Source organism: Dama dama, chromosome 7 (genome assembly GCF_033118175.1).
Source record: "Dama dama isolate Ldn47 chromosome 7, ASM3311817v1, whole genome shotgun sequence".
NCBI lineage: Eukaryota > Metazoa > Chordata > Mammalia > Artiodactyla > Cervidae > Dama > Dama dama.
In genome coordinates, this window is record NC_083687.1 from 29,827,097 (window position 1) to 29,854,247 (window position 27,151).

The following is a 27,151-nucleotide window of genomic DNA, read 5'->3' on the forward strand; positions in this document are numbered from 1 at the left end:
TCATTCCTAGCAGACAGGCAATCTGAAAGCTATTCTCTTGCAAACAGAGAATAAGCACTAAGCCTGCAGTGTGAGCCCTTAGGACCAGCCCAAAACCTGTGGGAGAGCTTAGTTAGGGCAGGCTTCCTGCACCTCCACCCCAAGTCACTCTCCAGCTCCTCCTCATCTTTTTGCCAGCCCCCCTAAACAAAGGCCTGGGGGGCTGGGGGAGGGGTAGAAGATGAGGCTGGATGCCTGTGTCCTCTAGAGGGGGACGGGATACCTAGGCCCCAGTGGGCGGCCCTGTCTGAGGCTCACAGTCTTTGAGGGGTTGGGGGGGGTTGCTTCAGGAGCTCTTTTAGCTGCTCTGAAGGGGATTCTTGGGAGGGGATTGGGGCTGGGGGTTGGGGGGCAGGAAGCTGTCCCCAGGGGAGCCATCCAGGCCCATTCAAGGGTTGAGCACTTGTTTAGGGTTAGAGCTGCCCCCTCTGGGGACCAGGATTGTCCAGCCAAGGCCATTGTCCGGGCCCCTTCCCCCAGTCCCTCCCAAGCCCCTTTGAACCTGAAGTCAGATATTTTTTTTTCTCCCCTTCTCCCTCCTAGGCTTTCCCCACCCAGGGCCTAGGGCTGGAGGTCTGGGCTGGTAGGAGGGGGAGGGAGAACCTTCAACTATGGTTCTAGATATCTGGGTCTCTGAAGAGGGGGGCAAGGAACTTGATGTGCGGGACCCACAGTGGGGGACCCGTGGGGTGGTGTGTCCAGTCCCTCTGGCTGGACAAAGGTAGGGAGACTCAGGCCTAGTCAGTCCACATCCCGGCCCCTAGAAGGGAAAGTAGGGTTTCCATCCCTTGGTCTGGTAGGTGAGGGGCCTCTGGAGTCAGGAAAGCTGGGGATGGAATGGAAGCTGGTCTGGCAGCCTGTCCCTGGTGATGGGGTGGATTTTAGCAGGCTGGGCAGAGGGGTGCCAGGCATCACAGTTTTGAAAAGTGAAAGTGTTAGTCATGTCCGACTCTTTTCGACCCAGGGATTGTAGCCAGCCGAGTTCCTCTGTCCATGGGATTTCCCAGACCAGCATACTGGAGTGGGTTGCCATTTCTTTCTTCAGGAGATCTTCCCAACCCAGGGATACAACCAGGGTCTCTGGCATTTCAGGCAGACTCTTTACCATCTGAGCCACCAGGGAAACGAATCTGGCCAGTTGTCTAAACGGGAATTGCCTAAGTTCCTGGACTGCAATGCTGGAGGACAATGGGGAAGGAGCCTGTTAAAAATTGAGGAGTAGCCCCAGCGGGACTTGACACATACAGCATAAATGTTTGAGGAGTTGAGAGGGTGGCAGGGCTCGGGTGAGGAGACGGTGCCAGGGTGTCTGTAGAGGGGTCCTGAAGAACGTGCAGGGGGTATGGAAGGGACCCCTCACCCTGCTGTGTGTGAGCGTGGGGAGGGCTGGGCGGCCTGTTGGGAGTTGGAAGTGAAGGCCCGCATGGGGGACCTGCACCGAGAGCCTAGGAGTCTGGGGCCTGGAGAGGCGCCTGGGTGGAGATCCCTGGCTTTCCCCTTCCAGACACCGCTGCCACCAGCAGGCAAACACCCTCCGCCTCAGTTTCTCCCACCCCCACCGTCCCTTCCCCCAACCCATCCAGGGGGCGGGGCCAGAGGTCAAGGCTAGTGGGTGGGATTGGGGAGGGAGAGAGGTGTTGAGCAGTCTCTAGGAGATCCCTCGTTTTCCTAGGCCCCCGGCTCGGGGTGCCTTCCTTCCCCATGGCGGGACACCTCGCTTCTGACTTCGCCTTCTCGCCCCCGCCGGGCGGTGGAGGTGATGGGCCGGGAGGGTCAGAGCCGGGCTGGGTTGATCCTCGGACCTGGATGAGCTTCCAAGGGCCTCCCGGTGGGTCGGGGATCGGGCCAGGGGTTGTGCCCAGCGCCGAGGTGTGGGGGCTTCCTCCGTGCACCCCGCCCTATGACTTGTGCGGAGGGATGGCCTACTGTGCGCCGCAGGTTGGAGTGGGGCCGGTGCCCCCAGGCGGCCTGGAGACCCCTCAACCCGAGAGCAAGGCGGGAGCCGGGGTGGAGAGCAACTCCGAGGGGGCCTCCCCGGACCCCTGCGCCGCCCCCGCAGGCGCCGCGAAGCTGGAGGAGGAGAAGCTGGAGCCGAACCCTGAGGAGGCGAGTGAACTGCTGGGGGCGGGAGACCGGTGACCGCGCGGGCCGGGGGCGGCCACGCGAGGGGAGGTGGTCGGGGACCCAGGAAGGGAGCGGGCGGAGGCAGCTCCCCGGAGCAGGGACTGGTGTGTGGCGGCTGCAGGCCGCTCTGAGCTGGAGCCAGGTGGGAACCAGGGGCCGGAATTTAAGAGAGAACCGCAGGTGAGGGCAGGGCGGCCTGGGGCAGTCGGAAGGCGGCCTTGCTTCCCCCCTCGGCCCTTGTCAAGTAGGTCCTTCCACTTCCTAGGTCTGACCTGGGTCGGGTCACTCATTACCAGCCAGCACCAGACCTAGCTTGGGGTCTGAGCCCCTTCTACCTGGATCCCTTCTGGGAAATTTGCGCCTTATCAGACCCGGGATCTCGGGCCTTAGGGTTAAGTGTGGCCCGAGGGTGAAAACAGTGCTTATCCCAGGGTTATTGTTCCTGAGAGTCTAGGGTGTGACTGGTTTCTGATAGAAGCTCCTGTTTGGGCTGTGTGAATGTGTGGAGTCTGGGTTTTCCTTCCATCAAGTTTAGGGCTTGTCTTCCCTTGACCTCTGCCTTGCTCCCAATAAGTCACAGTCAGGCAGAGTGCACACCCTGACACCCCCTTATAAGAAAGCTGGAACACCAATTTCAGCCATAATTACATAAGCAGTGAACAGGGGGAGAAAAGGGGAACAAGTCATCTGCAGGCCATTCCTCAAATGGAGAGTTTGCTGAGGGATTGAAGTCTTCTGCATCTAACCCGCTGGGGACTATTAAGGATATATCTTCTAGTCTGAGGAAGAGACAAGTGCAAGCAATTAGAGATGAAGTACTAAGCCTTTAGACCTCTCCGGAGGAGGTGTGATTGGTTTCAGCTGACCAAGTAGCTCTAGACTCTCTTTGCTGGAGGCGACTGCTGAGCCTTGAATGATAATGGCTGCCAATTGTGGTCCATTTCCTAAGTGCCTGGCTGTGGGCTCAGTTTCTACATCATTATCTCATTAACCAGCACAAAATCTCCTAGGGAGGTATTATTAGCCTGTTTCATGGGTCTTAACTGCTAAATGGTGAAGCTAGAATTTGAACTGGGGTTCATCTTATTTCAAATCCCCAAAATATGATTCAGAAAAGCCAAGATGGGAGGAGCTGACATTTACAGGCTTGCGACATTGGTTGAGCAGAAGTTGGCCTATTTTGAGTTTGACGGGACTGACGTCCCATCAGATAGTGGGTTGGCCGCAAAGTTCATTCATGCTCAAATGAACTTTTTGGCCAACCCAATACTTCTTTAGGTTTCTAGGACTGCACACAGGCCTGACTACTCTTCTTCATCTTCTGGCCACTGGCCTGCTATTGGAGAGGCTCCATTCATCCACCTTTGTTCTGTCTACCTTTCCTTTCATCCACTGTCAGGGCTCAAATGTCTTGTAGACATAACCACCACATGTTCAGTCTCCTTCTGGGATGGCTCCCTGCACTGCCCCCCCCTGTCCATTACCCAGAAACTCAAGGCTCAAATTAGTCATCCTCATTCCTTTCACATCCTTACATCCAGTCCTTTGGAAATACCGCAATCTTTACCTTGGATAGAGATGCTGAATGGATCACTTGGAGCCATCCTGGTCCCAGTCGCCATCATCTATTTATGCTGGGATTGCTGCAGTTGCCTCCTTACTCTGTGGTCAGTACATCAACCAGAGTAATCAAGAGTCAGGTCATTTCACTGCACAAAACCCTTCAGCGACTTTCCATTTCTCTGAGTAAAACTTAGTCATGATGGCAGCTGCAGGATCTGTCTGGCTCACTTCTCTGATCACATTAGCTCCTCTTCCCTTTCCTCAGCCCTCACCCTTCTCTGGCCATGCTAGCTTTGTTACTGGCCTTGCTGCTGACTTTGCTACTGCCCACCTCGGGGCCTTTCCACTTAACTCCTTCCTTTTGCTCAAACATGACCTCTGACTGTCTTATTCAAAATTGTCCCCTTCCCCATAATTCCCTACTCTGCTTTACTTTTGCCCGTAGCACTTCTAACCTACTGAATAAGAATTATTTCATCACGATGAAAGCTCCATGGGGCCAGGGTTTTTTGTCTACTTTGTGTAGCCACTGGCTTACAGAAGGTGCTTAATAAATCTGTGGAATTTGTCAATGAGGATGCTTTTATATTGCAAGAAAATAAATAAAAATATTTTATTTAAAAATAAGGGATAATCAGGTTTTTAAAAATTGAGCACTAACTATATAGAAAACACTTTATTCATACCTCGTATGACATGTTTTGTAGTGTGCATGTGTTTGTGAATGTGCATATCTTGTTGTGGTTTGTGGGACCTTCAAAGTAATCTGGAGAGAATCAGAGACATGGTGCTCTGTATTTCTCTAGATGCAAAACTTCCTCAAACTGGGGTTAATACTAGAGTCAAAAGCTTTTGTGAGTACTAAAGAACTGAAAGGCAGGAGCCCCCTTCCTAACCTGACATGTGTCCTCATTGAGGTTAGGGCTTCTGTTTCCATTATTGAATGGTGTTCTGCATCTGGTGGATGTGTTGCTTTCTGGGCTAGATGACATTTGTGTTATTTCTGGTTGTTAGGTGGGCAGCCTAGAGGCAGAGATACTCTCACATACCTTGGGGCCCAAATGGAAGAGAGGGTGAGGTGGATAGCTGTCACATGTTCTTACATATCCTCTGCCTTTTAAAATGCAGTCCCAGGACATCAAAGCTCTTCAGAAAGACCTTGAACAATTTGCCAAGCTCCTAAAGCAGAAGAGGATCACCCTAGGATATACCCAGGCCGATGTGGGGCTCACCCTGGGGGTTCTCTTTGGTGAGTCTCCTGCAGCATGTTTTGACCCATGAAACACGAACTACATCTGCCCTGGAATGAACATCCCTGAATTGGGGCCTTTCCTCCCCACCAAGGGAGTGGGGGAGGGTGTTGCTACCCTCTTTATGGGTGAGGGTGGGGTGGGGGGAAGATACTCGACATGGACTTTTGAGTTCTCTGGGAAGAGTATCCGGTGTGGGGTCTTGGAAGGGTGGGAACAGGTGGCAAGGCCTGTGTCGGTCTTGGGGCAAAGGGGCCCTACCTGCTACCTCACTTTGCTTCTTCCAACCCACCTCCCCAGGAAAGGTGTTCAGCCAAACGACTATCTGCCGTTTTGAGGCTTTGCAGCTCAGTTTCAAGAACATGTGTAAGCTGCGGCCCCTGCTGCAGAAGTGGGTGGAGGAAGCTGACAACAACGAGAATCTGCAGGAGGTGAGGGTGGGAGGGATGCACAGGGACGGCCCTATCTCGTCTGATTTTCACTGCTTTCATCTCTGGCTGGCAGCGTGCCCTCTGGGAGCCAGTGGCCCTCAGTGGCATGAAGTGTGATTCCTCTGTTCTGCTGAGAGCAGGTCCAGGGTCACTTGTCTAAACCTGTCTTTCCAGGATCTTTTTCATACCTCCTGGCCCTGGTGACAACTGGCTGGTACTCCTGAACAGTTGGCTCTTAAAGTCATTGTCCCCCTGATACTGATCCTTAGCACGTTTGGGGCTTGCCCACCCATTTCTTTCCTTGTCATCTCCTCCCCACCTGCCCAGATATGCAAGGCAGAGACCCTTGTGCAGGCCCGGAAGAGAAAGCGGACGAGTATTGAGAACCGAGTGAGAGGCAACCTGGAGAGTCTCTTCCTGCAGTGCCCAAAGCCCACCCTGCAGCAAATTAGCCACATCGCCCAGCAGCTCGGGCTGGAGAAGGATGTGAGTGCACCTGTCTCTGTTCCCGTTTTCCATCTCCTCCTCCCCAGTCACACCTCCCAGATCTCATGACCCAATGCCCCTCTCCCGTGTCCTCCACTCCTAGGTGGTCCGAGTGTGGTTCTGCAACCGTCGCCAGAAGGGCAAACGATCAAGCAATGACTACTCCCAACGAGAGGATTTTGAGGCTGCTGGGTCTCCTTTCGCAGGGAGACCCGTATCCTTTCCTCTGGCGCCAGGGCCCCATTTTGGTACCCCAGGCTATGGGGGCCCTCACTTCACTACGCTGTACTCTTCAGTCCCATTCCCTGAGGGTGAGGCCTTTCCCTCGGTGTCTGTCACCGCTCTGGGCTCTCCTATGCATTCAAACTGAGGTGCCTGCTCACCCCAGGAATGGGGGGCAGAGGAAGGGGAGAGCTAGGGAGAGAACCCTGGAGTTTGTGCCAGGGCTTTGGGATTAAGTTTTTCATTCACTAAGAAAGGAATTGGGAACACAATGGGTGTAGGGGCAGGGAGTTTGGGGAAACTGATTGGAGGGAAGGTGAAGTTCAATGATGCTCTTGACTTTAATCCCCACATCACTCATCACTTTGTTCTTAAATAAAGAAGCCTGGGACCTAGTAGGTGGACATTTTTGTCTTTGGTTTATCCTCTAGTTATTGAAGAGTGGATAGGATATTTAATAGTGTGTGTTAACAGCTCTCCGACCCAAACGACCCCGAAACGAAGGTTGCTGTTTACACTGCGCAGAGTCACAATGTCAGAGGGAGGTGTGGGGTTGGATCCCAAGTTTATATGGATAGGGCTCTTTATAAGTGTGAGCTAGTTCTTAGGAGCCTGTGACTTGCGGTCCTGTGGAAATTGGAGATGGAACACCTTTGCCCAAAGATGCAGTTATTACATAGTCTGCTCCCTACTAGGATCTGGTTTTTTGCTTTCCCCCATTCTACTCTGTAGTCCTCAGTGGCCTTTGTGCTAAGAAATCAAGCCTTGACTCATTTCTTCTGTATATCACCCCAACCAGAAACTCCACTTTGGGCTTTCTTGATACTGGGGTCCATTTGGTTTTCACTTAAGGTTTTTGCCTTGTCTGTGACTCACCTACCACTACACACCCTTTAGTCCTGACTCTGCCACTTCCTAATTAGGGCTCTTGCTCTGGAGCCTTTCCTTGATCCATAAAAAAACTTTGGTTGGTAAGTCTAAGTAGAGAAGGAAGGGGATGGACATGCAGGTTGCAATAAGATAGGTCAAGACAGGACTTTCCTAGTAAGAACTATAGAAACACTGCTTTGACAGTGTGCTGGCTTGGTGTGCGACTCAGAAGAGACTCAATGTAGCATATGTGGGTTATATCGATACTGGACCAGGTTGGCATCTGCTCTAGCTGGTGTCTCAGGTTTTCTCTTCTTGGTAGTACTGATGAAACTTGTAGAAGTTCCACCACCCTCATGAATTTGACCAAATCCAATTTACCTTATTTTAACGGCAGTGAATGTTTTCCTTTAAATTAGCAACTGTAATTACCTAGATTCCCCTTTTCCTGTTTTCCTCTGCCTCATCTGCTTGTCTCTTCCTGTAAGTATCTGAATTAATTTTCCAGACTTTAACCAACTCCATTCTCTCAAGAGCTGGAAAGCAAGGAGTATCAGACCCACACAAAGAGCAAATACCTTAGAGCGTATGAAGCTGCTCATTCTTTATTTGGAAATGGAAGCAAAGCTCTGAAGTCAGGTCACAGTCAGCAGCAGGATTACCCACAATGTAAGGAAGTTTGGGGTCTGTGCTCTAGGTTTTCCCAGAGATACCTTAGGCGATACCATCAAAAACATTAAGAACTTGCTTGTTCAAGGCTGGAGCTTATAACTTCCCAGGCATGACCTGTACAATTGATGGGTGCTCTTGACCACAGACATTCTAATGTCCACACAGCAAGGACCCACAGCTTGTGACAGTGGGAATTTCCAGCTCACTGGTAACATCCTGGAGGCAGCAGTATCTTTGGCAGGAAGCCATCTTTTCTGTCACCGTGGCCACGAGGCCCTGCTCCAGGCCTTGAATTGATAATCCACAGGAGTGGACACTTCTCCTGTAGTCATTCCCTCCTGGAGAGGCAAGGACAGAAGAGGGCAGCTCTTAGCATCCATTGGCACCCTTAGTGTCCACCCCTGGCCTGGAGGTGCCGGCTCTGTCTTCTGTTGCTTTGGTGGTGGGCCTTAGGTCTGGATGCCTGCACGACAGCCTGGGCACCGGAAGTCAGCCTCCCTTGCAGCCTGAATGCTGCAACCAACACAGGCCACGTGGAACCAGATGTCACAGCCATCACACTGAACCCAGGCCACTGTCTCTTCTTGGGGTAGGCAGCAAAAAGGGGCTGCACAGGGCTCCCCGCCCCCAACTGCAGGGGGAGCCCTGGGGTTGCTCAGTGGGTGCTTCCGAGGACGCCCACGTCGATTTCTGAAGAATGGGACACAAAAACCAAGGTCACTGGAAACCTGCAGAAGCCTGGAACTTCCCCCCTGGGATAACTGCAGAGGGAACCCATAGAGATTCACTAGACTAATGGTGAATCTGGCTAGCAGAGCTATCCCAGATCTTGTCATTGCAACAGGTGTTCTACCTCCCATACCCACCACCCAAGCAGATAGGTACATCTCAGCCTAGGGCTCTAAAAGAACCAAAGGCAGTGAAATAAAGCCAAGTTCACTTACCCACTGGGTGTCAGTGGGGTTTTCTCTACACGGAGTTTCTTCTTAGGCTCTGTCAGGACTGGTGAGGGGCACTTGGGAGCCTCTCTCTCATCATCCAGTTCTTCCAACACGCGGTGAGCAGACTTCCTCCGGTTTCTTGGGGGTGGGGCAGAAGGGGCGGTCCCCACTTCCCCGGTGGGAGTGGGAACAGGCAGACTCTGTGGCCCACCCCCACTCCGTGAGAAGGTGAGGGGCTGGGAGTGGAGCTTGCTGAGGCTGCCAATGGAGTTGAGGATCAGCGTTGCTTTGGGGGCTGGGGAGAGGGTGCTGAGGAGGCGCTGTGGAGCCCCCTGGGAGGGCAGCATGGGCCGGAAACCAACCCCGGTTCCCTCTTCTCCCCTAGATCGTGGGGTAGTAATGGCAGCAAAATCTTGAGGTTTGACTCGGACTTGCTGAAACAAGTAGAACTCTGAAGGGCTGGTTCCTGGGGGCCCTTCAGGGCCAAAGGTCAGAAGATCACCATCACTCAACTCCAGCCTGTGACCTCTTGGGAGTCGGACGTTATTGACCAAAGTCCCTGTTGATTATGGGGCACCAGACAGATACAGAGAATGAAAAAAACAAACGACCGGTCAGAAGTGGAGAAATCTGGTCCTGTCTGGTTTTCTGGGGAATACGAGGAAGAACACATGCATGTCATGAAATCCTCACATTCTAAGTCCCTCAGTAGTAGGTGTCATCAGATAAGAAACTCCCTGTGAGCTAAGAATGAGTTTTTCTCTTTTTTTTTCTTATGCTTTCCCTCAAGGCACATGGAATGAACTTCCCTCAATCCACTAAGGTCTGGGTCTCAGAGATGCTCACTCTCAGCTCCAACTCGGCACTTATCAGCATAGCTCAGACTATCTGGGTTCAAATCCAAATTCCACCATTTACCTGCCACGTGACCCTGGACATGTCAGCCTCTTTATGCTTCATTTTTGTAAAATGGGGCATTTGTGCTCACCTATATTTAATGCACATAAAACAGTTCTTGTCTCATAATAATCAGGAAATGAATGTTGGCCAATTGAAGTTGTCCACTCCCCACTTGCAAAGACATATTTTATTTTATTTTTTTCAAAGATATATTTTAGCTAAGAGGAAACTAAGACTTAGAGAGGTGAAGTGGCAGGCCTGAGTGATGTTACCAGGGGCCAACAGCAGAACTCATGTAAATCCAGGCCTTCTGAGGCTGCCTAACTGCCTCCAAGACAGAGAGTAAGGCACATGTCCAGATAATTAAAACAATTCAACATATATCACAACTGCCCTAAGGCAAGAACAAGTGTCTAAACAATCTGGAAACTGAAGTCTAAGCTTGCCCCTCCTCCTCCCACCATGGTCTCAGAACAACCCCACTGTGACGCTCCAGGCTGTGGATCTACCTCCCACCCCCTCTAGGAGCTAAACAGGATCAGCCCCACAAAGAGCTTCTGACACTGCACATTTCTGGTGGAAAGACAGTCTGCATGACAACCGTCCATCCAACCTGATGGGGAGTTTGGGAGGCCGGCAGAGTCCCTATGGAGTCTCTTAATTCATTCCAGCCCAGAACTGCGACTGCCCCGGCATAAGGCTGCCCTGCTCACTCCTCACCTTGGCTGCTGTGGTTCTCCAGGCTGACCCTCCAGTCATCACCCTGGCGCTCCGCATGCAGCTCTGCGTGGACCCCAGAGATGAAGCCTGGCTCGTGCTGTGGCCGCAGGGTCACATCACAGAGATCGGCCCTGCAACCCAAGCGGTAGGTGCAGCCAGCTCCACTGGGGGGGTGGAAGGTGTGGAGATCGACATCCTTGCCGACCCCTATGCGCAGCAGCTGGAAGCAGGGCAGCATGGGCGGGGCCCCCTCGGCACCACCTCTTCACTTCAGGAATCCATCACCTTGTCCACGCCCTGGGCCATGCACAGCTGGCCTAAATTCACTTTCCGTCTGATGCAAACTTGAGCTATCCTTCGTGCAATTTCGACTTTGAGCACACTCCCTGAGTAGGGCAAATTCAGGGTGCAGGGACCCTAGGATGCGATGCAAAATTGGCTGTCAACAGCTTTGCGACTGAAAAAATTTGGTGAAAGTTCCAGTGTAGTGCAAAATAGAAGGCGTCCTGTGGCACGAAGTTGAATCGGATCCTCCCTCAGGCCGCAAAATATTCCAGGAGCCTTCAATCTGTGCAAGTCAACAATACATTAGGCAGCTTCTAGGGCAATTCGAAGTGTAGGTGTGGGGGGCGGGGGAGGGGTGCTGCCTCTGTGTGATATACTAACTTGTCACTTCAGTGTAATTTGGAGAAGCTTCTTCCTGTCAAACCTGCTTTTCCTAATAGAGTAACCCTCCTGCTAGCTCACGCTTCACTCTTCTAACCAATCCCTCATTCATAACTAGCTAGCTTGAACCCCAGTGGGAAGTGTACTCAGTCACCCCTCAAAGGCAGTGCAAACGGGGCTCTACGTTGTCCAACAAAGTGGAGCCAAACCCCTGCTTTCTGGTTTCTCCAGGTGGGATAAAAACAGAGGAAAGGGCTTCCCGGGATGATTCAAGACAAATCCAGCCTTTTCCCTCCCCGCCCCAGCCCGGATTTGTATCTACCGCGCTGTGCAGTCTCGGAATGGTTCCCTCTCCAGGCAATGCCAGCCTGTGCCGCAGCCCAGGACCTGTCGGGATACGGCCGGGGTTGGTGCTCCTGCGGCTGTTTGACAGCGAAGAAGCCAGGGCCAGGAGGGGCGCGGCCTCCGCGCGCGGGCATCGCCGACCCCGCCTTCGGAATTCCCGGATCTGGACTTCGAGCGGAGCGAGCCCGTCCCCCGAGCCGTTTCTGATTGGCCATCTCGTTTGCCCTGCTTCTCTCCATTGGGTGGCGCCCTGGGATCTCCCGCCTTCCGCTTTTTCTGATTAGTTCACAAGTTTTCCCGGGTTCCCGGAGTTGGGAGGAGCCGCCAAGGCGCGGAGATGCCCCCAACGCCTTAATTGGGCCTGGCTTTAGACACTACTGCGCCTGCGTGCGCCTCTTCCCCGCCTCCTTCCGGAGTGGTAACCCTGCAGGCTTTAGAGCGTCCCGCCAACTTGCCCGCTTTGCGCAGGCGCGGTCAGGGACCCTGGCCGCGACCGGGAGCTAGGTGTAGGGGGTGTGGCCAGAGGACTGTGGGGTCTCTCGCGCTGGGTAAGGGGCATTCGGGAAGAGTCAGTTGGGGGCGGGAAGGGGCTGAGAGGGGGGTGCGGGGGTGGGTTCAGGGGTCCACAGGGCCGAGGTGTAAGAGCAGGGTAAAGGAACAAATGAGGTGGTCAGAACAGCCTTAGAGCTCAGCGTCCAGCAGGGCGAAGACTCAGCAGGATCTGGGGGAGAGGAGGGAGGGAGTGCAGGCTACTGAGACATGAGAGGGTGAGGGGCCAGCATAATTCCTTCAGGATAAAAGCAAGTAGTGATGTAGGGAGGGATAGGGGTCCCAGATTGGGAGAAAAATAGATGAATTCGGGTGGGAGGGTGGGGAGATCTTGACAAGACTTCTCTCTGCTCTAGGACTCTGGAGAGGCAGGTGGGAGGTAGGAATGGAAGCTGAAGGGGCGATAGAGAGAAACTGAGTGGAAAGTTGCTGGCACGGTTTGGATGAGATGTCCGAAACTAGCTGACTTTTCTGCTAAGGAGTCTAGGACGCCTGGATTCCCCCAGTGATTCTGGGGAGGCATCCTGTGCTACATGTGGCCACATTCATCAGGGGCCAGGCCTTGGGCCAGCGCTTTGATAGGGAAGGACCCGGGAGTCATGGCTTGGTGGTGTCTGGAAGGGCTTCCCCAAGGCCTTGGTGAGCCATGGAGAGAACTCTGGAGACTGGGCTCACGGCCCCTGCATCGCATACCTCAGTTGTCACCTTCGTCCAGGAACTGCAGAGACTATAGAAACTTAAGGAGGAGGGTAAAGGCACTGTCCAGAATTCTAAAAGTATGAGTAAAACTTCACAGCCCCTCAGCCTGTCTCAGTAAATTCTCTCCACCTCATGGCTGTTGCCATAGTCTGTCAGGAACCAGACTGAGACAAGCAAGGGATCTTGGGGTACTTCCTGCTTCTTTTGGGAAGTAGGATAAGAAGAGCTAAGAGTCGGATGGACCTGGCTGTTGTTTAAGGATTATGACTTTGTTATTGTAGGGGCCCTCTCTTTGGAAGGAGGCCTGAAAATTGAATTGGAGTGTCCTTGTTTCTCCTATTGTTCAGGGGGGCATAGATGGCTGTAGACCGACTCTAGAGACTTCAAATAATGTGGAGATGTTTCGACCTTCAGGTCAGTGGGACCTGCCATGGGGACTGGTGATGGTGTCTCCCTGGAGAACTGAGTACCTTTGTCCTTATGATTCTTTAGGTTCCACTGGGCTGATTCCCCCATCCCACTTCCAAGTTCGGCCCCTTCCAACTCTGCCGAGAATGGCCCCCACATGGGCCTCAGACACTCCCCTGGTCCAGCGCCCAACCCATCAAGATGTCTTAGAGAGGCGGCCAGACAACCAGAGACCTCAAGTGACCATGTGGGAACAAGAAGTTTCTGGCAAAGGGCAGGAACCAGAGTGGAGAGGCAGGTACGGATCTAACGTTACTGTTCTCTTGGACTTGCTTGTCAATGACCCTTCTTCACTGTAATAGAGTCCTTAGGCTATTTCAACCCTTAGTTCCACAGTTTGTTCATTTTTTTAATAAGCAGTTGTTGGTGTCTACAATGCATAAATAATAGCAGTGTGCTAGATGCTAGATAACAAAAATAAGAGATCATGATATCAAAGAATTTAAAATCCTAAGGGAAAAAATTGGTTGACCCACAGCTGATTGTACTAAGCATAGTATAAGGCAGGCTGAAGAAGTGTGGGCTGGATATACAGACTGGGTGCTGTGGTAGCATGAGTTCATTTGGTGGAACTGGCCATGCTCTCTGTCAATGTGTTGTCTATGAAAATTCTTATTCTTGATGTTTTATGTGAGTCTTTTTCCAAATGTACTGGAACATCCTTCTGCCACTTAGTTCTTGAGCAGGATTGCAATTGGTTCTACTTTGGACCTTGTCAAAGGGAAAGAAGCAGGATGATGAAAGGGGAGTGTGAGAGCATCAGGAGATGGAGACTCTCTGTGGCTTGTTTGGCTACCCCCTAGTGCAGATGACACCACCCTTATGGCAGAGAGTGAAGAGGAACTAAAAAGCCTCTTGAGGAGAGTGAAAAAGTTGGCTTAAAGCTTAACACTCAGAAAACTAAGATCATGGCATTTGGTCCCATCACTTCATGGGAAATAGATGGGGAGACAGTGGAAACAGTGGTTGACTTTATTTTTGGGGGCTCCAGAATCACTGCAGATGGTGATTGCAGCCATGAAATTAGAAGACGCCTACTCCTTGGAAGGAGTTATGACCAACCTAGATAGCATGTTAAAAAGCAGAGACATTACTTTGCCAACAAAGGTCTGTCTAGTCAAGGCAGACAGACCTTGGTTTTTCCAGTGGTCATATATGAATGTGAGAGTTGGACTGTGTTGGACTGTGAATAAAGCTGAGCGCTGAAAAATGGATACTTTTGAACTATAGTGTTGGAGAACACTCCTGAGAGTTCCTTGGACTGCAAGGAGATCCAATCAGTCCATCCTAAAGGAGATCAGTCCTGGGTGTTCATTGGAGGGTCTGATGCTGAAGCTGAAACTCCAGTACTTTGGCAACCTCATGCAAAGAGTTGACTCATTGGAAAAGACCCTGATTCTGGGAGGGATTGGGGACAGCAGGAGAAGGGGACGACAGAAGATGAGATGGTTGGATGGCATCACCGACTCAATGGACATGGGTTTGAGTAAACTCTGGGAGTTGGTGATGGACAGGGAGGCCTGGCATGCTGCGATTCATGGGGTCACAAAGAGTCGGACACGACTGAGCGACTGAACTGAACTGAACTGAAGGAGCCTTTGTCCAGTCACTTAATTTCTGTAGGCTACAGATCCTGTACAAAAGTGTTGGGGAGTCCAGTGGTTAGGATTCCAAGCTTTCACTGAGAAGGACACGGTTCAGTTCCTGCTTTGGGAACTAAGATTCCATAAGCTGCACGGCACAGCCAAAAAAAAATTTTTTTTTTAAGTGCTGTGGTTCTGGGCCTCAGTGAGGGAACTGTGTGAAGAATCATCTTATAAGCTGGTTTCAGCTCTCTAGAGGTTGAGACTTTGTAATTTATTGGGGTGATGCCCTCTCAGACTTCTCATGCAGGATATCTAACAGTTAAATAATCCTAACTGGCACCTGGCCTTGCCATACTGATACTGGAAGCCATCACTTCTCTTTGTACCTCCATCAAACTTTTCCCTGCCCTTAAGTCAGAATTCAGCAGTCTCAGTGTCCTTCAGACTTCTCCAATTCAGAATGTGTAGCCTAATGATGTACACTTGAGATGGTTAACACATCTGCCTGTATATTGCCTTCAAGAGAGGTTATGGTCCATTAACTCAGCTAACTTTTGAGGTCCTGTGGACCCAGGTATGCTTAGTAGGGCTGCCTTGAATGATGATGGTGACGGAATGCAGAGATCCCCGTGGCCCAGCTTCATTCCCTGCCATCTCTCCACATAGGAGCAGAGGGATCCTCTCCTCTTCTCCTATCTCCATTTATGCCTTGGCTGCTTTCACCACCAGACTAACCTGTCTCACCTATGCTAACCTGTCTCTGAAGGTCCGTGGAGCTGGCAGGATCGCAGGCCCTGAGCCAGCAGGCTGAGCTGATCTCTCGGCAGCTGCGAGAGCTGCGGCGGCTGGAGGAAGAGGTCCGGGTGCTACGGGAGACCTCGCTTCAGCAGAAGCTGAGGCTGGAGGCTCAGGCTGTGGAGCTGGAGGCACTGGCACGGGCGGAGAAGGCTGGCCGTGCTGAGGCCGAGGGCTTGCGTGCTGCCCTGGCTGGGGCCGAGGTTGTCCGGAAGAACCTGGAAGAAGGGAGCCAGCGGGAGCTGGAGGAGGTTCAGAGGCTGCACCAAGAACAGGTGAATGTGGGTGTGGGGAAGGCTCGACTGCCCAGTGGGGAGCTGGGCAGGAGCTCCCCAGCAAAGAGCAGGCTTTGCCGAAAAGAGTGATGAGGTGTTTGGTGAAGGTAAAAAAAATAGAAGTGACCTGGAAAGAGGGAGAACTTTGGTGTGTTGGTCTTATTCAGATTGCCTTTTCCACTCAGACTCAGGTGACTTCCCATCACCTGAAGCCTTGCTTCCTCTTCCAGGGGGAAGTAGTTTGTCTTTCTGCTTTACTCCAAGTACCCAGTTCATCTGGGAGCATCGGGAAGGGGAGTGAGGGGTGTGGAGGGGTCCTGAGGTGGACTGGGAAGGGGAGATTATTCAGTCAGCAGGCATGTATCCATGCTTCCTCTTTGCCATTCCTGAGACAAGAGCTGGGACACTGGGGTGAGCAAATCAGTCAACTCCCTGTCCTCGTGGGTGGAGCTGACAACTCAGTGGAAGACACACACATTCGGTGCCTTATTTAACTATAATTAATTAACTGTGATCGGGAGAAGTACCATGAAGGAGAACAAAGGAGCCCCACTGGTCTAGGGGCTGGGGAAGGCCACAACATGACTCCTTCAGCGTATCTGACACCTTTATCACTGCTGGAGGTGCTGTGAGAAAGAGACAAGCTCTCTGCCTTCCTTGGGCTTCCTTCCGGATGGCAGGAAGTAGATAGTAAGCAGGTGCAGAAGCAGGATCATTTTGTAATGATAAGTGCAGGAAGGGCACGAACAGATGACAGGACCGGGCAGGTGATAGGTGGGGAGTAGCGGCCCCGGGAGGCGATGTCATGGAGATCTGAGGAGCTGGGGGAAACAGGCATCTGGGTAGACTCTGAGGTGGGAAGGAGCAGACTTGTGGGGGACGATGAGAGAGCACTGTGGCTGGAGCAGAGTGGGCAGTGGAGAGACAGGATGTGAACTCAGAGGCCAAGAGCTGGCTGAGGCCAAGGCATGACACAGGCTTCCCTGACCCAGGGGAGAAGCTGGTCTGAATGCCGTGGGAAGCCACTGAAGGATTCTAAGACTGGTCAGGTGATTGCTGTCATTGTCCAGGCCAAAGATGAGGTGGTTTACCTTAAGTTGGTGGCACTGGATATGGAGAGAAGTGACAGTGTTCTGGGGGGATACCTGACAGGAACTGCTGATGGACTGGAGGGTGATGGGAAGTGAAGCACCAAGGATGGTCCCTGTTTTGCTGTGGCAGTTAGATGATTTCTCGGGTGATTGTCCAGGGTCACAGAAAGCGGGAGTGAAGGCCAAGGTTGAAGCAGGGGGCAGATTTGGAAAGCCCAGATGTGGGCCAGCTGGCTCCTGCTGAGTCCTCCCTTCTCTCTGCAGCTCTCTTCCTTGACCCAGGCTCACCAGGAGGCCATTTCCAGTTTGACCAGCAAAGCTGGGGGCCTGGAGAAGTCTCTGAATAATCTGGAAACCCGGAGGTCAGGGGAAACCAAGGAGCTGGCTGCAGCCCAGAGGGAGGCCGAGCTGCTGCGGAAGCAGCTGAGGTGAGTTCAGGGGAGTGGGTGACCCGAGGGGGACCTGACAGTTGGTGGGTTGGTGAAGAAAGTGGGTCTCCAGGGTGGCCCCCTGATGGCTACTCTGCTCCTACCCCAACCCTAGCAAGACCCAAGAGGACTTGGAAGCTCAGGTGACCTTGGTTGAGAACCTGAGGAGGTATGTGGGGGAGCAGGTCCCTCCGGAGGTCCGCAGCCAGGCATGGGAATCAGAGCGACAGGAGCTTCTAGAAACCGTCCAGGTGAGAGAGTGCCCGACCTGGGACGGAATATGAGGGCTCAAGTCCTGGGCAAGGGCCCCTAGAGAAGAGCACAGTCCCCTGGAGAAAAGGCAGTGCCGTCAAGGGGTGCACAGGTTGGACGCCACCTGAGGGCCACTGGCAGACCTGACGGAGGTGGCTGCCCTCTGTCCCCACCCCGCCCGCAGCACCTGCAGGAGGACCGGGACAGCTTGCACACCACCACCGAGCTGCTGCAGGTGCGCGTGCAGAGCCTCTCACACATCCTCTGCATGCAGGAGGAGGAGCTGGCCCGGAAGGTAGGCCCCTGGCCCAGGCCCCTCGGCCCCTGTGCGCGGGAGGGGTTGGTGTGCCACTCCCAGAACCTGCCGACATCTTTCTTCCCCTGAACACCTCTCCTTGCTGTGGCTCCTGATGCCAGGGCAAGATAGGAGAAACCAGACCCACCTCCTTCCTCTGCTCCCCCAGGAGCCCCCACTCTCCCTGCTTCCTCCATCCGCAGGTTCAGCCTTCAGACTGCCTGGAGCCCGAGTTCACCAAGAAGTGCCAGTCCCTGCTGAAGCGCTGGCGGGAGAAGGTGTTTGCCCTCATGGTGCAGCTGAAGGCCCAGGAGCTGGAGCACAGAGAATGCGTGGAGCGACTGAAGGGACAGGTTGCCTGGAGCCCACTTCCTCCCGTGCTCTCCCCCAGCTCCCTGCTGCTTGCGGAAGGGATGGCGTTTGTTCACCAGATACTTGGGTGGCTCCCCTGTGCTGGCTGCACAGCCCTGAGTAAAGGTCCACAAAGACCTGCTCTCATGAGGCTTACACTTTGTGAGGTGGGTTGGCCTTAGGTAGGGTGGTTGGGGATGGCCTCTTCAGGAGGTGAGTGTTTAAGGATCAGTGGGTGGCATGGGCCGAGGCTGTGGGTCCTTATGGGCAGGTCACAGGGCAGTTCCTCAAGATGTGGACCATGGAACATGCTTCTGAAAGGAAACCTGGACCCAGACTCCATTCTCAAGAATGGGGCTTCTTGTCTCCCAGCGTAGCCTTCTTTCAGAGACCTCTGCACTTGCCCCTGCCTTCCCAATGCTTCCCCCACCCCCGCCTTACAGCCTTCTGCTCTGGACCTGCCTCCTTTCCTTTCCCAGGTGGCAGAGCTCCAGGAAAGAGTGGAAACCCAGTGCCAGGAGCAGGCCATCCTGCAGCGCTCCCTGCAGGACAAAGCTGCCGAGGTGGAGGTGGAGCGGATGGGCGCCAAGGTCAGCGTCTGAGACGGGCAGAGGCTGAGGGAGGGTAGGGAGACCCCAGGCGTGGGACCCCTTTCTTTACCTCATCCTTCCTAGGCCCTGCAGATGGAGCTGAGCCGCACTCAGGAGGCCCGGTGCCGGAGGAGGCAGCAGATGGCCCCAGCGGAGGAGCAGCTGAGGCTTGTGGCCAATGCTGTCAGCAGGTATCTGGGGTGGAGGGTGGGTGGAATAGCGTTCCTGCTTCCTAGACTTCCTGGGCATCTTGAGGTTTAAGAGCCTCAGGCAAGCGGGGCTGGAAGGCTGGTTGTCTGGAGGAAGCAGGGCTGGAGGTATCTAGCCCTGTAAAAGTCTCTGTGTTTGTTTTTTATGGGGCACCCCCCACTCCACCTGGCCACATTCTCACCACGGTCACTTGTTATGACTCCCACCCACTGCATGTTTGGCTGAGATGAGGTTAACTTCCACCTGCAGTTAATAACAGCTTGAGCTAAACAGAGCACCTAGTAGGAGATGTAAGAGACGCAGGTTTGTTCCCTGGATCGGGAAGATCCCCTGGAGGAGGGCATGGCAACCCACTCCAGTGTTCTTGCCTGGAGAATTCCTTGGACAGAGGAACCTGATGGGCTACAGTGCATGGGGTTGCAAAGAGTCAGACATGACTAAAGCAACTTAGCACAACACAGGAGGATCTCTACCTTCAGAACTGTTCAAAGATGGGGAGTATAGATCTTTGTTTCTTTCTTTGAAATTTTGCAGGTATGCCTTGTTGGGTTGGGAAAAAATTAAACCTATTTTTTTTCTTTTAAAGTTGAACACCAAAACAATAAATAAATAAGTAAAGTTGAACACCCACAGGCATACTTTGTTTTATTGTACTTTGCTTTATCATTCACATATATTGCATTTTTTACCAGCTGAACGTTTGTGGCAACTCTGCGTCAAGCAAGTCTTTTGGCACTATTTTTCCCCAACAGTGTTATTTTCAAATTAATGCTGTTTTTAAATATCTAATTGTTTGTTAAGACATAGTGCTATTGCACACTTAATGGACTACAGTGTGGCATATGCATAACTTTTATAAGCACTGGGAAACCAGAAAATCTATTCCACCTTTGCTTTGCAGTACTGCTTTGCCATATTTGCTTTGTTGCAATCAGTGGTCTGGAACTAAACCCACAGTATATCTGAGGTCTGCCTTTACTTGCTTACTAGATATTCCATCTGTTAATAAAGCATATGCCAGTTTCCTTTTTAATCAGTTGCAAGCCTGTCTCTCATACCAACTTCCTAGGTGTTTCCTTCACAGCTGTTGTTGTAGAACCTTTAGAAACTAGACTACTGAGAAGCTCAGGTTTCTTTGCACAGGTAACAACCCTTCCTCGGCTTTGGATGTCGGCTTCAGCTTCTCTTCCCCTTGGACTGATTCCCCTTCCCTACTTTCTCCATGTATGTAGCAGCACAGGATAGAGGGGGTTGAGTCCTTTTGGAAATGAAATGGGGTTGAGGGTTTGGTGACCTCGTGTCCTCTCCAGCTTTCAGACCTGGCTCCAGGGCACCGTGGCCGAGGTGGAGCGCGCCGCAGCCCGGCTGCCCAGCCTCAGCAGCCGAGTCAGCTACGCTGTCCGCAAGGTCCACACCATTCAGGGTGGGTAGGGTGACTGCCAGCCGTGCCCTGCCCCTGCCCCTGCCCCACCAGCTCTCTCATCCTACACCTACCCTCCTGCCTCCTCTTCCCCGGTCCGAGCATCTCCTTACGCCCCTGTTTCCCCTCCTCTCTGCAAATGCACCTCTCATGCTCTCTGCCTTTTCTCCCCAGGCCTGATGGCTCGAAAAGTGGCCCTTGCTCAGCTGCGCCAGGAGAGGTGAAGTCCAGGCCCCTTTAGATTTACTGGGGGCAGGAGTGGGGCTTTAGGGTGTTGGTTGCTGGGACCCAAAAAACAGGAGGATGGAGGAAGGATAAGGGCTTAGAGGTCAGGCAGCTGGGTGATTTCCCCCATCTCTGTTTCCCTTCCTGTCTCAGCTGCCCACCACCCCCACCGACCACAGACATGAGCCTTGAGTTGGAGCAGCTGCGGGAGGAGCGGAACCGTTTGGACGCAGAACTGCAGCTGAGCGCCCACATCATCCAGCAGGAGGTGGGCCGGGCCCGGGAGCAAGGTATGCCTGGTGCTTGCAAGTTATCGAGCACGAACCGGGGGCCAGAGTCAGGGGGCCTTAGGGAAGAAGAGGAGGAGGGAAGACCTGGGGTCTAGGGCAGGGAAGAACCTGAGTGGGCACCTCCTCTTCCCAGGGGAGGCGGAGCGGCAGAAGCTGAGCGAGGTGGCCCAGCAGCTGGAGCAGGAGCTGCAGCGCACACAGGAGTCCCTGGCTAGTCTGGGGCTGCAGCTGGAGGCAGCTCGCCAGGGCCAACAGGAGAGCACAGCAGAGGCTGCCAGCCTCCGGAAGGAGCTGACCCAGCAGCAGGAGATCTATGGGCAAGGTGTGCAGGAGCGGACGGGGGCAGTCCCGGGGTCGGGGAGCGGTGGGAACCATGAGCCCAGACTCCCCTGACACCCTGTGTGCAACTCCACCCCAGCGCTGCAGGAGAAGGTGGCCGAAGTGGAAGGTCGGCTGCGGGAACAGCTCTCAGAATCAGAAAGGAGACTGAACGAGGCTCGCAGGGAACACACCAAGGCTGGTGAGAGTGGCTGGGATGCACATGGTGCTTCCAAGAAGGAGGAAGTGTTGAGATTATTGTCAAAACTTTATTTTGAAAGCTTTTTCTGTTTGAAGTGTGCAAGTCATGAAGTTATCAAGGAAGACTAATTCTCAAGTGGTAAACACACCTGTATAGCCAGTGCCCAGATCAAACAATAGCACTTGACCAGCCCCAGATCCCCCCAGCTCCTCCCAGTCACCCCTCCTCCACAGAGGCAACCTGACATACCAACGATTACCCCCAATTCTTATTGGGAAGAATTTCAAACACTTAGCCACGTTAAAAGAATCATGTAATGGTACTCATCTGCCTTCTCCCCTTAGAGCAGCAGTTTATAACCTTTGATGACCTTTCCTGTCTATCTGTATATTTACACATATTGATATATATACATCTAGGGGCGGAGTTACTGAGAGTAAGTTGCCAACCTGACTATTCAGCTGCATCTCCCACAAGGAGAATATTTTCCTATGTAACCTCAATACCATGGTCACACTTTAAGAAAATGAACTTGAACTGCACAAAATCTGATATCCAGTCCCTATTCAGATTTCCCCTCCTGCCCTCCAGGAAGCTTCAGGGATGCAGGAGGTACTTGGGGTTGACAGATTCACAAGATTCTAGAGCATCCACCACCCCACCGTCTGTACAGCAGAGACTGCATGCCACAAAGTGCCATGGCTCCCTGAGTCACAGAGCTGGGGACCCAGTGTGCCCGCCCATGCTTCTAGGCTGGTGTTCTCAGTGCCCCGCAGCCTCTGGGCTGCCAACACCCATCCCCTCTGTGGCCTGGCTTTCCTGCAGTGATCTCCCTACGCCAGATCCAGCGCAAAGCCACCCGGGAAAAGGAGCGGAACCAGGAGCTCCGGCGCCTGCAGGATGAGGCCCGGAAGGAGGAGGGGCAGCGGCTGACCCAGCGCCTGAAGGAGCTGGAGAGGGACAAGAACCTCATGCTGGTAGGAGGCGGAGAGACTGGGCCCTTCTTGGGCTGGCTGGGGAGCAGAGCTGGGGAGAGGGGAGGGGGCCCTGCCTGGGCTCGGTGGCGTTTAACCCTCTCCTTCCCAGGCCACCTTGCAGCAGGAGGGTCTCCTCTCCCGTTACAAGCAGCAGCGACTGTTGGCAGTTCTTCCTTCCCCGTTGGATAAGGGCGTACCTGTGGAGCCCAGCCCGAAGCCCTCAGAGTCGTCAGCACCCACACCCCCAGCAGTGGCCCTCTGCACCAAGGAGTCCATCAAAGGTAAGGGACGGAGGGCAGGGGGACCCTGGGAACCTTTCCTCCAGGCACTCTGCAGGGCTTGAGCCTTGTTCTCTGTGACCCTGGAGGCCCACAGCCTGCCTTGGGCCAGGAGCTTTCTTTCTCATAACCCTCCCACATCTGGTAGCAGCCCTGTTCCTTGGCACTGTGACTGTGACGGCCTTGTCCATCTCCTGTCCCTCCAGGATCCCTTTCTGTCTTGCTTGACGACCTGCAGGGCCTGAGTGAGGCCATTTCCAAAGAGGAAGCCATTTGTGAAGGGGACAGCCAGACCTCTTCTTCAGTCTGCCTCTGACCAGCTGTGAGGACCAGGAGGATGAGGATGGAAGGGGAATGGGTCGGGGAGGGGACTTCCTCCAGCCGCCCTCGGGGACACCAGCTGCCAAGATGTCATGAATTCTCCCGTGGCTCAATAAAGATGACAACAGTAGGAGTCATGGTTTGGACAGTTCTCTTTGGGGATACAAGGAAATTTTCTCCCCGGAGCCTCTCTTGTCCAGGAAACATGAGAACCAGTCCCTTATACAGCTCTTTCTTCTAGATGGTTCCTTTTTCAAAACCCTTTTCCTAGGCTGCCCGGGAGGTTTTTGGAGAAGCTCCAGGTTTTGTTTTATTCTTAATTTTTGTCTTAAAACTACCTCTGGGAAATGGTCAAGGCAAGGGCATGAGGCAGATAAAACATTCATGCGCTCAGCAGGAATCACAGAGCCAGGCAGCATCCTGCCTTGGTGGGGGCACTGGTGGGTTTGATTGACAGGTGGGTCCCTGCTCACGAGACACTTCTGGTGGGAGAGACAGACGACGGGCAGGTACCTACATGAACAAACGAGTGTTTCAAACAAGTGCTGTGAAGAGGAAAAAAATGAGTGACATGATAGAAACTAGTTCTGTGGGGAGGGGCCGCTTTAGATGAGGGGACAGGCAGGGCTTCTCTCAGGAGGGATGTGCTGCTGAGGCCAGAGTGAGGTAAGGAGCGGGCAGTGCAGCCACCTTGGAGAAGCATGAGGACGGACGGGTCCAGAGGCTGGAGGGAGCCCAAGGGAGGATGCCGCAGAGAGAGGCCAGGCCTGGTGGAGCTAGGGTTTTACTCTTAAGTCAATAAAAACCCCTTGGAGGGACGTTCCTGGTGGTCCAGTGGCTAAGACTCTGCGCTCCCAAAGCAGGGAGCCCAGGTTCGATCCCTGGTCAGGGAACTAGATTTCTACATGCCACAACTAAAGATCCTGTATACCACAACTCAGACCTGGTCCAGCCAGATTAAAGAAATAAATAGACAGCCCCTGGAGTACTTTTTAAACTGAGAACAGCCACACAATTTAACCTACATATTTAAAAGAGCTATCAACTGGCTGTGGAGGACGGGCTTGGGGGCATGGGATGAGGAGAGAGAAGAATGGAGTCTTCGAAAAATTGAGTCGCAGGGGACAGTGGTATTCCTGACCGCTGGGGAGCAGACCAGGTTGTGGAAGAAGAAGTGAGTTCAGTTTTGGACATTTGCTTCTGAGTGGCTCATGAGACATCCTGACAAAGGAGTCCTTGCTGCGGAAAAGTTCAAGGGACATCTCTGAGTGACTCAGACCAGACAGACTGATGTCTGAAGGATGAGGGGAGAGAAGCGGGGAGCGGAGAGTTCCCACCAAGGACCAGGGGAAGGGCGGTGAAGATTCTAGAGGGAGGCGGAAGAGGCTGAGGTGCCAGGGGGAGCTGAGGCAGCTTCTTCCAGAGCCTCTGGGTGTGACTGACTGGAACCAGCCTTGGGGTGGGGAGAAGGAATCAGGATGTCTTGTACTTCCTTCTTCACCTGCAGTCATCTCAGGTGGCTCCTGGATGAAATTCCTCGTATGTCACTACTTGGGAGGCCCCCTTTGAGCATGGAGAAGGTGTATGCTGGGGAGTGCAAATTCCAGGAAGAATTGAGCCCCAAGAGAGGGTTATCCTGGGGTGGGTGGAGGAGGCTCGGCGTAGCAGCTGAGATGGCCCTGGCTGTGTCCCAGGTGTTTGAGAGAGCACCCCCGCCCATCCTCTCCCTCCTTGTCCCCCCAGTTGCCCGCCCTCTGCCCTGCATCTTGCCTCTCAGCCCCTGTAATTACACTGCTTCCCCAAGCATGCTTGCTCCCATTCCTTGGCTTCCAGGGACCTCGAGGGATGAGAGGTAGAAGTCCCTGTTATTAGGATTTGCTGCAGGGTGTGTATGAAGGGGGACATGAAAACAAGGGTGGGGTGGCCAAGGTCTAGGTCATCGATAAAGCCTGGTGGCTGGGTCCTGAGCTGGGGGACTAAAATGAGGGACGCCACCATCAGTGGTTACACATCAGCCGTGGGCTTCCAGACGGGTTTGACCAGTCAGGTTTGGATGCAGTTCCTTGTGTGACAGGCCCGGCCCCTCCCCAGAGATCAGCCTTCACCACTCCCTCCTCCCCTATAAAGCCTCTTAGGGTTCTCAGTCTCCCAGACTTAGCTGACCCCTGACTTTGGGGGCCAGGAGATAGCCAAGATGCTCAACTGGAAACTCCTGGGGATCTTGGTCCTTTGCCTGTTTGCTGGAGGTGAGCTGGGAACAGAGGCCTGGAGTGTAATTTGGGGTGATGGGGAACAGTCAGGATGAGGCGAGGCTGAGATGGATGCGTAAGGACAGGGAGATTCTGGGAGATCCTGGGAGATGCATGTGAGGGGAAGAGATAAGGGGACAGAGGTGATGTGACTAGGTGCATTTTAGCACAGAATAAATATTTTGCTGGTTTGGCTTTAGCTCCACGTGGCAATTTAGATCAGCATTCAGGTATGCAGGCAAGTGTTCATCAGAGCTGAGGTCTCTGTTAAGGGGAGAAGGTCATTGTAGAGATGGGATCTGGGTGCCACATGGGGCCAGGGTGTAGACAGCTTTGGGACCTCAGACATGTATAGGGGTCCTCCCAGTGGGGTGTCCCAAACAGGGTTGGAGAGAGCTTATGTGGGGGAAGGGAGGTCATGTCAGTTTAAAGTTGGTCTAGTCAGTAGTTCAGGACAGGGTTTTATGTCATTTTAAGATTGTGTTGGTATTCTGCAAATGCAGGGAGAGTTACTTTTGAGTTTTGTTTGTTGGATCAGCTCAGGCTGTGGTCCATCACAGAGAAGCGATGTTCCTGGGGTCCTAGCTGCCAGGAGAGGGGTGGACCCTCACAACCTCTTATCTTCCTCCTTCCTCCTCTACAGGCATCTCAGGCAGTGGAGACAACCCTTCTCCCTCATCCAGAGAGATCTCAGAGGAGGAGGGCCCTCCACCATTGCCTCAGGGCCCCCCAATCCCTGGTGACCCCTGGCCAGGGGCACCCCCTCTCTTTGAGGATCCTCCACCTCCAGGCCCCAGTCGTCCCTGGAGAGACCTGCCTGATTCTGGAGTCTGGCCTCCTGAACCCCCTAGAACTGATCCCCCTCAACCTCCTCGGCCTGACGACCCCTGGCCCGCAGGACCCCAGCCTCCAGAAAACCCCTGGCCACCTGCCCCTGAGGTGGACCACGGATCTCACGAAGAGCCAGACCTTGACCCACCCAGGGAGGAGTACAGATAACGGGGCCGCCAGAGGCATCCTGGACCCCTGCTCTCAAACGCATCTCCACTCTTCTGATTCCCCTTGAATTCTCCCCAATTTAGCTTAACTCCTTAATTCCTTTCCTCATTCCTTCAGTTTTATTCTGAAGATGTTGTCCATATTTTCTGTCCCTTCTTGAGATGGGTATTTAAGCCCCACTTTCCCTCTCCTTTTTTCTCTGACAGCAGAACATCCCTACCTCTATCTCCTCTTCCCCAGCCCTGGAACTCAGGGGCAGGGCTGGCAGCACTATGTTCTCTCTGCTGCCACATGGTGGCCAACCACTGGGAACTATCAGGAGCCGTGGTGCTTCCATGAAATGGAAAAATAAAAAACCATGTTTTCTTAATTTTGACTCTAGGCTGCTTCTTTGCCAATGAGCAGGTCTTTGCATGTTCAGATGCACTTGTCACAGCCACAAACCTACAGAGATCTGGAAGTCATCTGAGTTCCTGTCTTGCCCATATGCATAAGGATGGGGACTCAGCAGGAAGGTTGGAAATGCAAGAGTTTCAAGGAAATTCAGAGCCATTCTGAGATCCCTATTTTGGAGAATGAGAAACCAAGTTAAGTCTCTCTTTAATTAGTTGACAGTTTGCCTCCTCTAAGTGAACATGATAACTCTCCACGGGCTTTCATGGGCAGGACCAGGTTTTAAGGGGGATCAATTTCCACAAACATATGTGTTCCTTTGTAAAATAAATCTTGAAAACTGCGTTTTCCACCTGCCTCTGTTAACTGTTCTCCCACTAGACAGAGGAAGGCTGAGCTCTCTCACCCACTCTGAACTGGACCACAGTGCTCTTTCTGGAGCTGGTAAATGAAGTCAATAGAAAACAAGAATCAGCCCTTTCCATCTCATTAAGAGATGTGTTTTCAGTAAAATTTACTTTTTTGTTTAATCACTGTCAATATTGGTTCAGTTCAGTTCAGTTCAGTTGCTGAGTCATGTCCAACTCTTTGCAACGCCATGGACTGCAGCAAGCCAACTCCCAGAGCTTGCTCAAACTCATGTCGATGATGCCATCCAGCC

The 27,151-nt window shown here is 53.1% G+C and overlaps 4 protein-coding genes across 8 annotated transcripts; 3 read left to right on the forward strand and 1 right to left on the reverse strand.

Annotated features, from left to right (window-relative positions):
* Window positions 1-1,740: 1,740 nt before the first annotated feature.
* On the forward strand, window positions 1,741-6,263 carry POU5F1 (POU class 5 homeobox 1). Its single transcript, XM_061146128.1, has 5 exons — window positions 1,741-2,145; window positions 4,855-4,975; window positions 5,277-5,407; window positions 5,735-5,893; window positions 5,997-6,263. Exons 1-5 carry the CDS (start codon window positions 1,741-1,743, stop codon window positions 6,261-6,263), a joined length of 1,083 nt encoding a protein of 360 aa, XP_061002111.1.
* A 1,311-nt stretch (window positions 6,264-7,574) lies between these two features.
* TCF19 (transcription factor 19) lies at window positions 7,575-11,544 on the reverse strand. Its single transcript, XM_061147127.1, has 4 exons — window positions 11,207-11,544; window positions 10,219-10,786; window positions 8,602-9,157; window positions 7,575-8,347 (listed from the first exon to the last, which is right to left on the reverse strand). The coding sequence occupies exons 2-4, from the start codon at window positions 10,454-10,456 to the stop codon at window positions 8,107-8,109; spliced, it is 1,035 nt and encodes a 344-aa protein (XP_061003110.1). The 5' UTR covers window positions 10,457-10,786; window positions 11,207-11,544; the 3' UTR covers window positions 7,575-8,106.
* Window positions 11,545-11,623: 79 nt separating this feature from the next.
* On the forward strand, window positions 11,624-22,974 carry CCHCR1 (coiled-coil alpha-helical rod protein 1). Of its 5 annotated transcripts, none has more exons than XM_061147123.1 (18): window positions 11,627-11,777; window positions 12,825-12,891; window positions 12,970-13,183; window positions 15,298-15,601; window positions 16,957-17,120; window positions 17,236-17,371; window positions 17,557-17,667; window positions 17,871-18,020; window positions 18,498-18,608; window positions 18,693-18,799; window positions 20,129-20,241; window positions 20,413-20,458; window positions 20,617-20,753; window positions 20,887-21,075; window positions 21,172-21,273; window positions 22,099-22,250; window positions 22,402-22,531; window positions 22,735-22,974. In XM_061147123.1, exons 2-18 carry the CDS (start codon window positions 12,876-12,878, stop codon window positions 22,842-22,844), a joined length of 2,292 nt encoding a protein of 763 aa, XP_061003106.1. In that variant the 5' UTR covers window positions 11,627-11,777; window positions 12,825-12,875; the 3' UTR covers window positions 22,845-22,974. The 5 variants fall into 5 exon arrangements, with proteins under 5 accessions (XP_061003107.1, XP_061003106.1, XP_061003104.1 ...); XM_061147121.1 differs by having other exon boundaries at window positions 11,628-11,777; window positions 22,360-22,531; XM_061147122.1 differs by having other exon boundaries at window positions 11,657-11,777; window positions 12,759-12,891; window positions 22,360-22,531.
* A 2,069-nt stretch (window positions 22,975-25,043) lies between these two features.
* PSORS1C2 (psoriasis susceptibility 1 candidate 2) lies at window positions 25,044-26,097 on the forward strand. Its single transcript, XM_061146129.1, has 2 exons — window positions 25,044-25,095; window positions 25,742-26,097. Exons 1-2 carry the CDS (start codon window positions 25,044-25,046, stop codon window positions 26,095-26,097), a joined length of 408 nt encoding a protein of 135 aa, XP_061002112.1.
* Window positions 26,098-27,151: the final 1,054 nt, after the last annotated feature.

Coding starts and splice junctions, on each gene's coding strand:
- POU5F1 (XM_061146128.1), top strand. CDS start 1,741: ATGGCGGGACACCTCGCTTCTGACTTCGCCTTCTCGCCCCCGCCGGGC. Junction 4,976..5,276: donor CACCCTGGGGGTTCTCTTTG/GTGAGTCTCCTG, acceptor CCACCTCCCCAG/GAAAGGTGTTCAGCCAAACG. Junction 5,408..5,734: donor ACAACGAGAATCTGCAGGAG/GTGAGGGTGGGA, acceptor CCACCTGCCCAG/ATATGCAAGGCAGAGACCCT.
- TCF19 (XM_061147127.1), bottom strand. CDS start 10,456: ATGCTGCCCTGCTTCCAGCTGCTGCGCATAGGGGTCGGCAAGGATGTC. Junction 9,158..10,218: donor GGAGAACCACAGCAGCCAAG/GTGAGGAGTGAG, acceptor CATAATCAACAG/GGACTTTGGTCAATAACGTC. Junction 8,348..8,601: donor ACCCCACTGACACCCAGTGG/GTAAGTGAACTT, acceptor CCCATTCTTCAG/AAATCGACGTGGGCGTCCTC.
- CCHCR1 (XM_061147125.1), top strand. CDS start 12,312: ATGTGGCCACATTCATCAGGGGCCAGGCCTTGGGCCAGCGCTTTGATA. Junction 18,609..18,692: donor TGGAGCGGATGGGCGCCAAG/GTCAGCGTCTGA, acceptor CATCCTTCCTAG/GCCCTGCAGATGGAGCTGAG. Junction 20,459..20,616: donor GCTCAGCTGCGCCAGGAGAG/GTGAAGTCCAGG, acceptor TTCCTGTCTCAG/CTGCCCACCACCCCCACCGA.
- PSORS1C2 (XM_061146129.1), top strand. CDS start 25,044: ATGCTCAACTGGAAACTCCTGGGGATCTTGGTCCTTTGCCTGTTTGCT. Junction 25,096..25,741: donor CCTTTGCCTGTTTGCTGGAG/GTGAGCTGGGAA, acceptor CCTCCTCTACAG/GCATCTCAGGCAGTGGAGAC.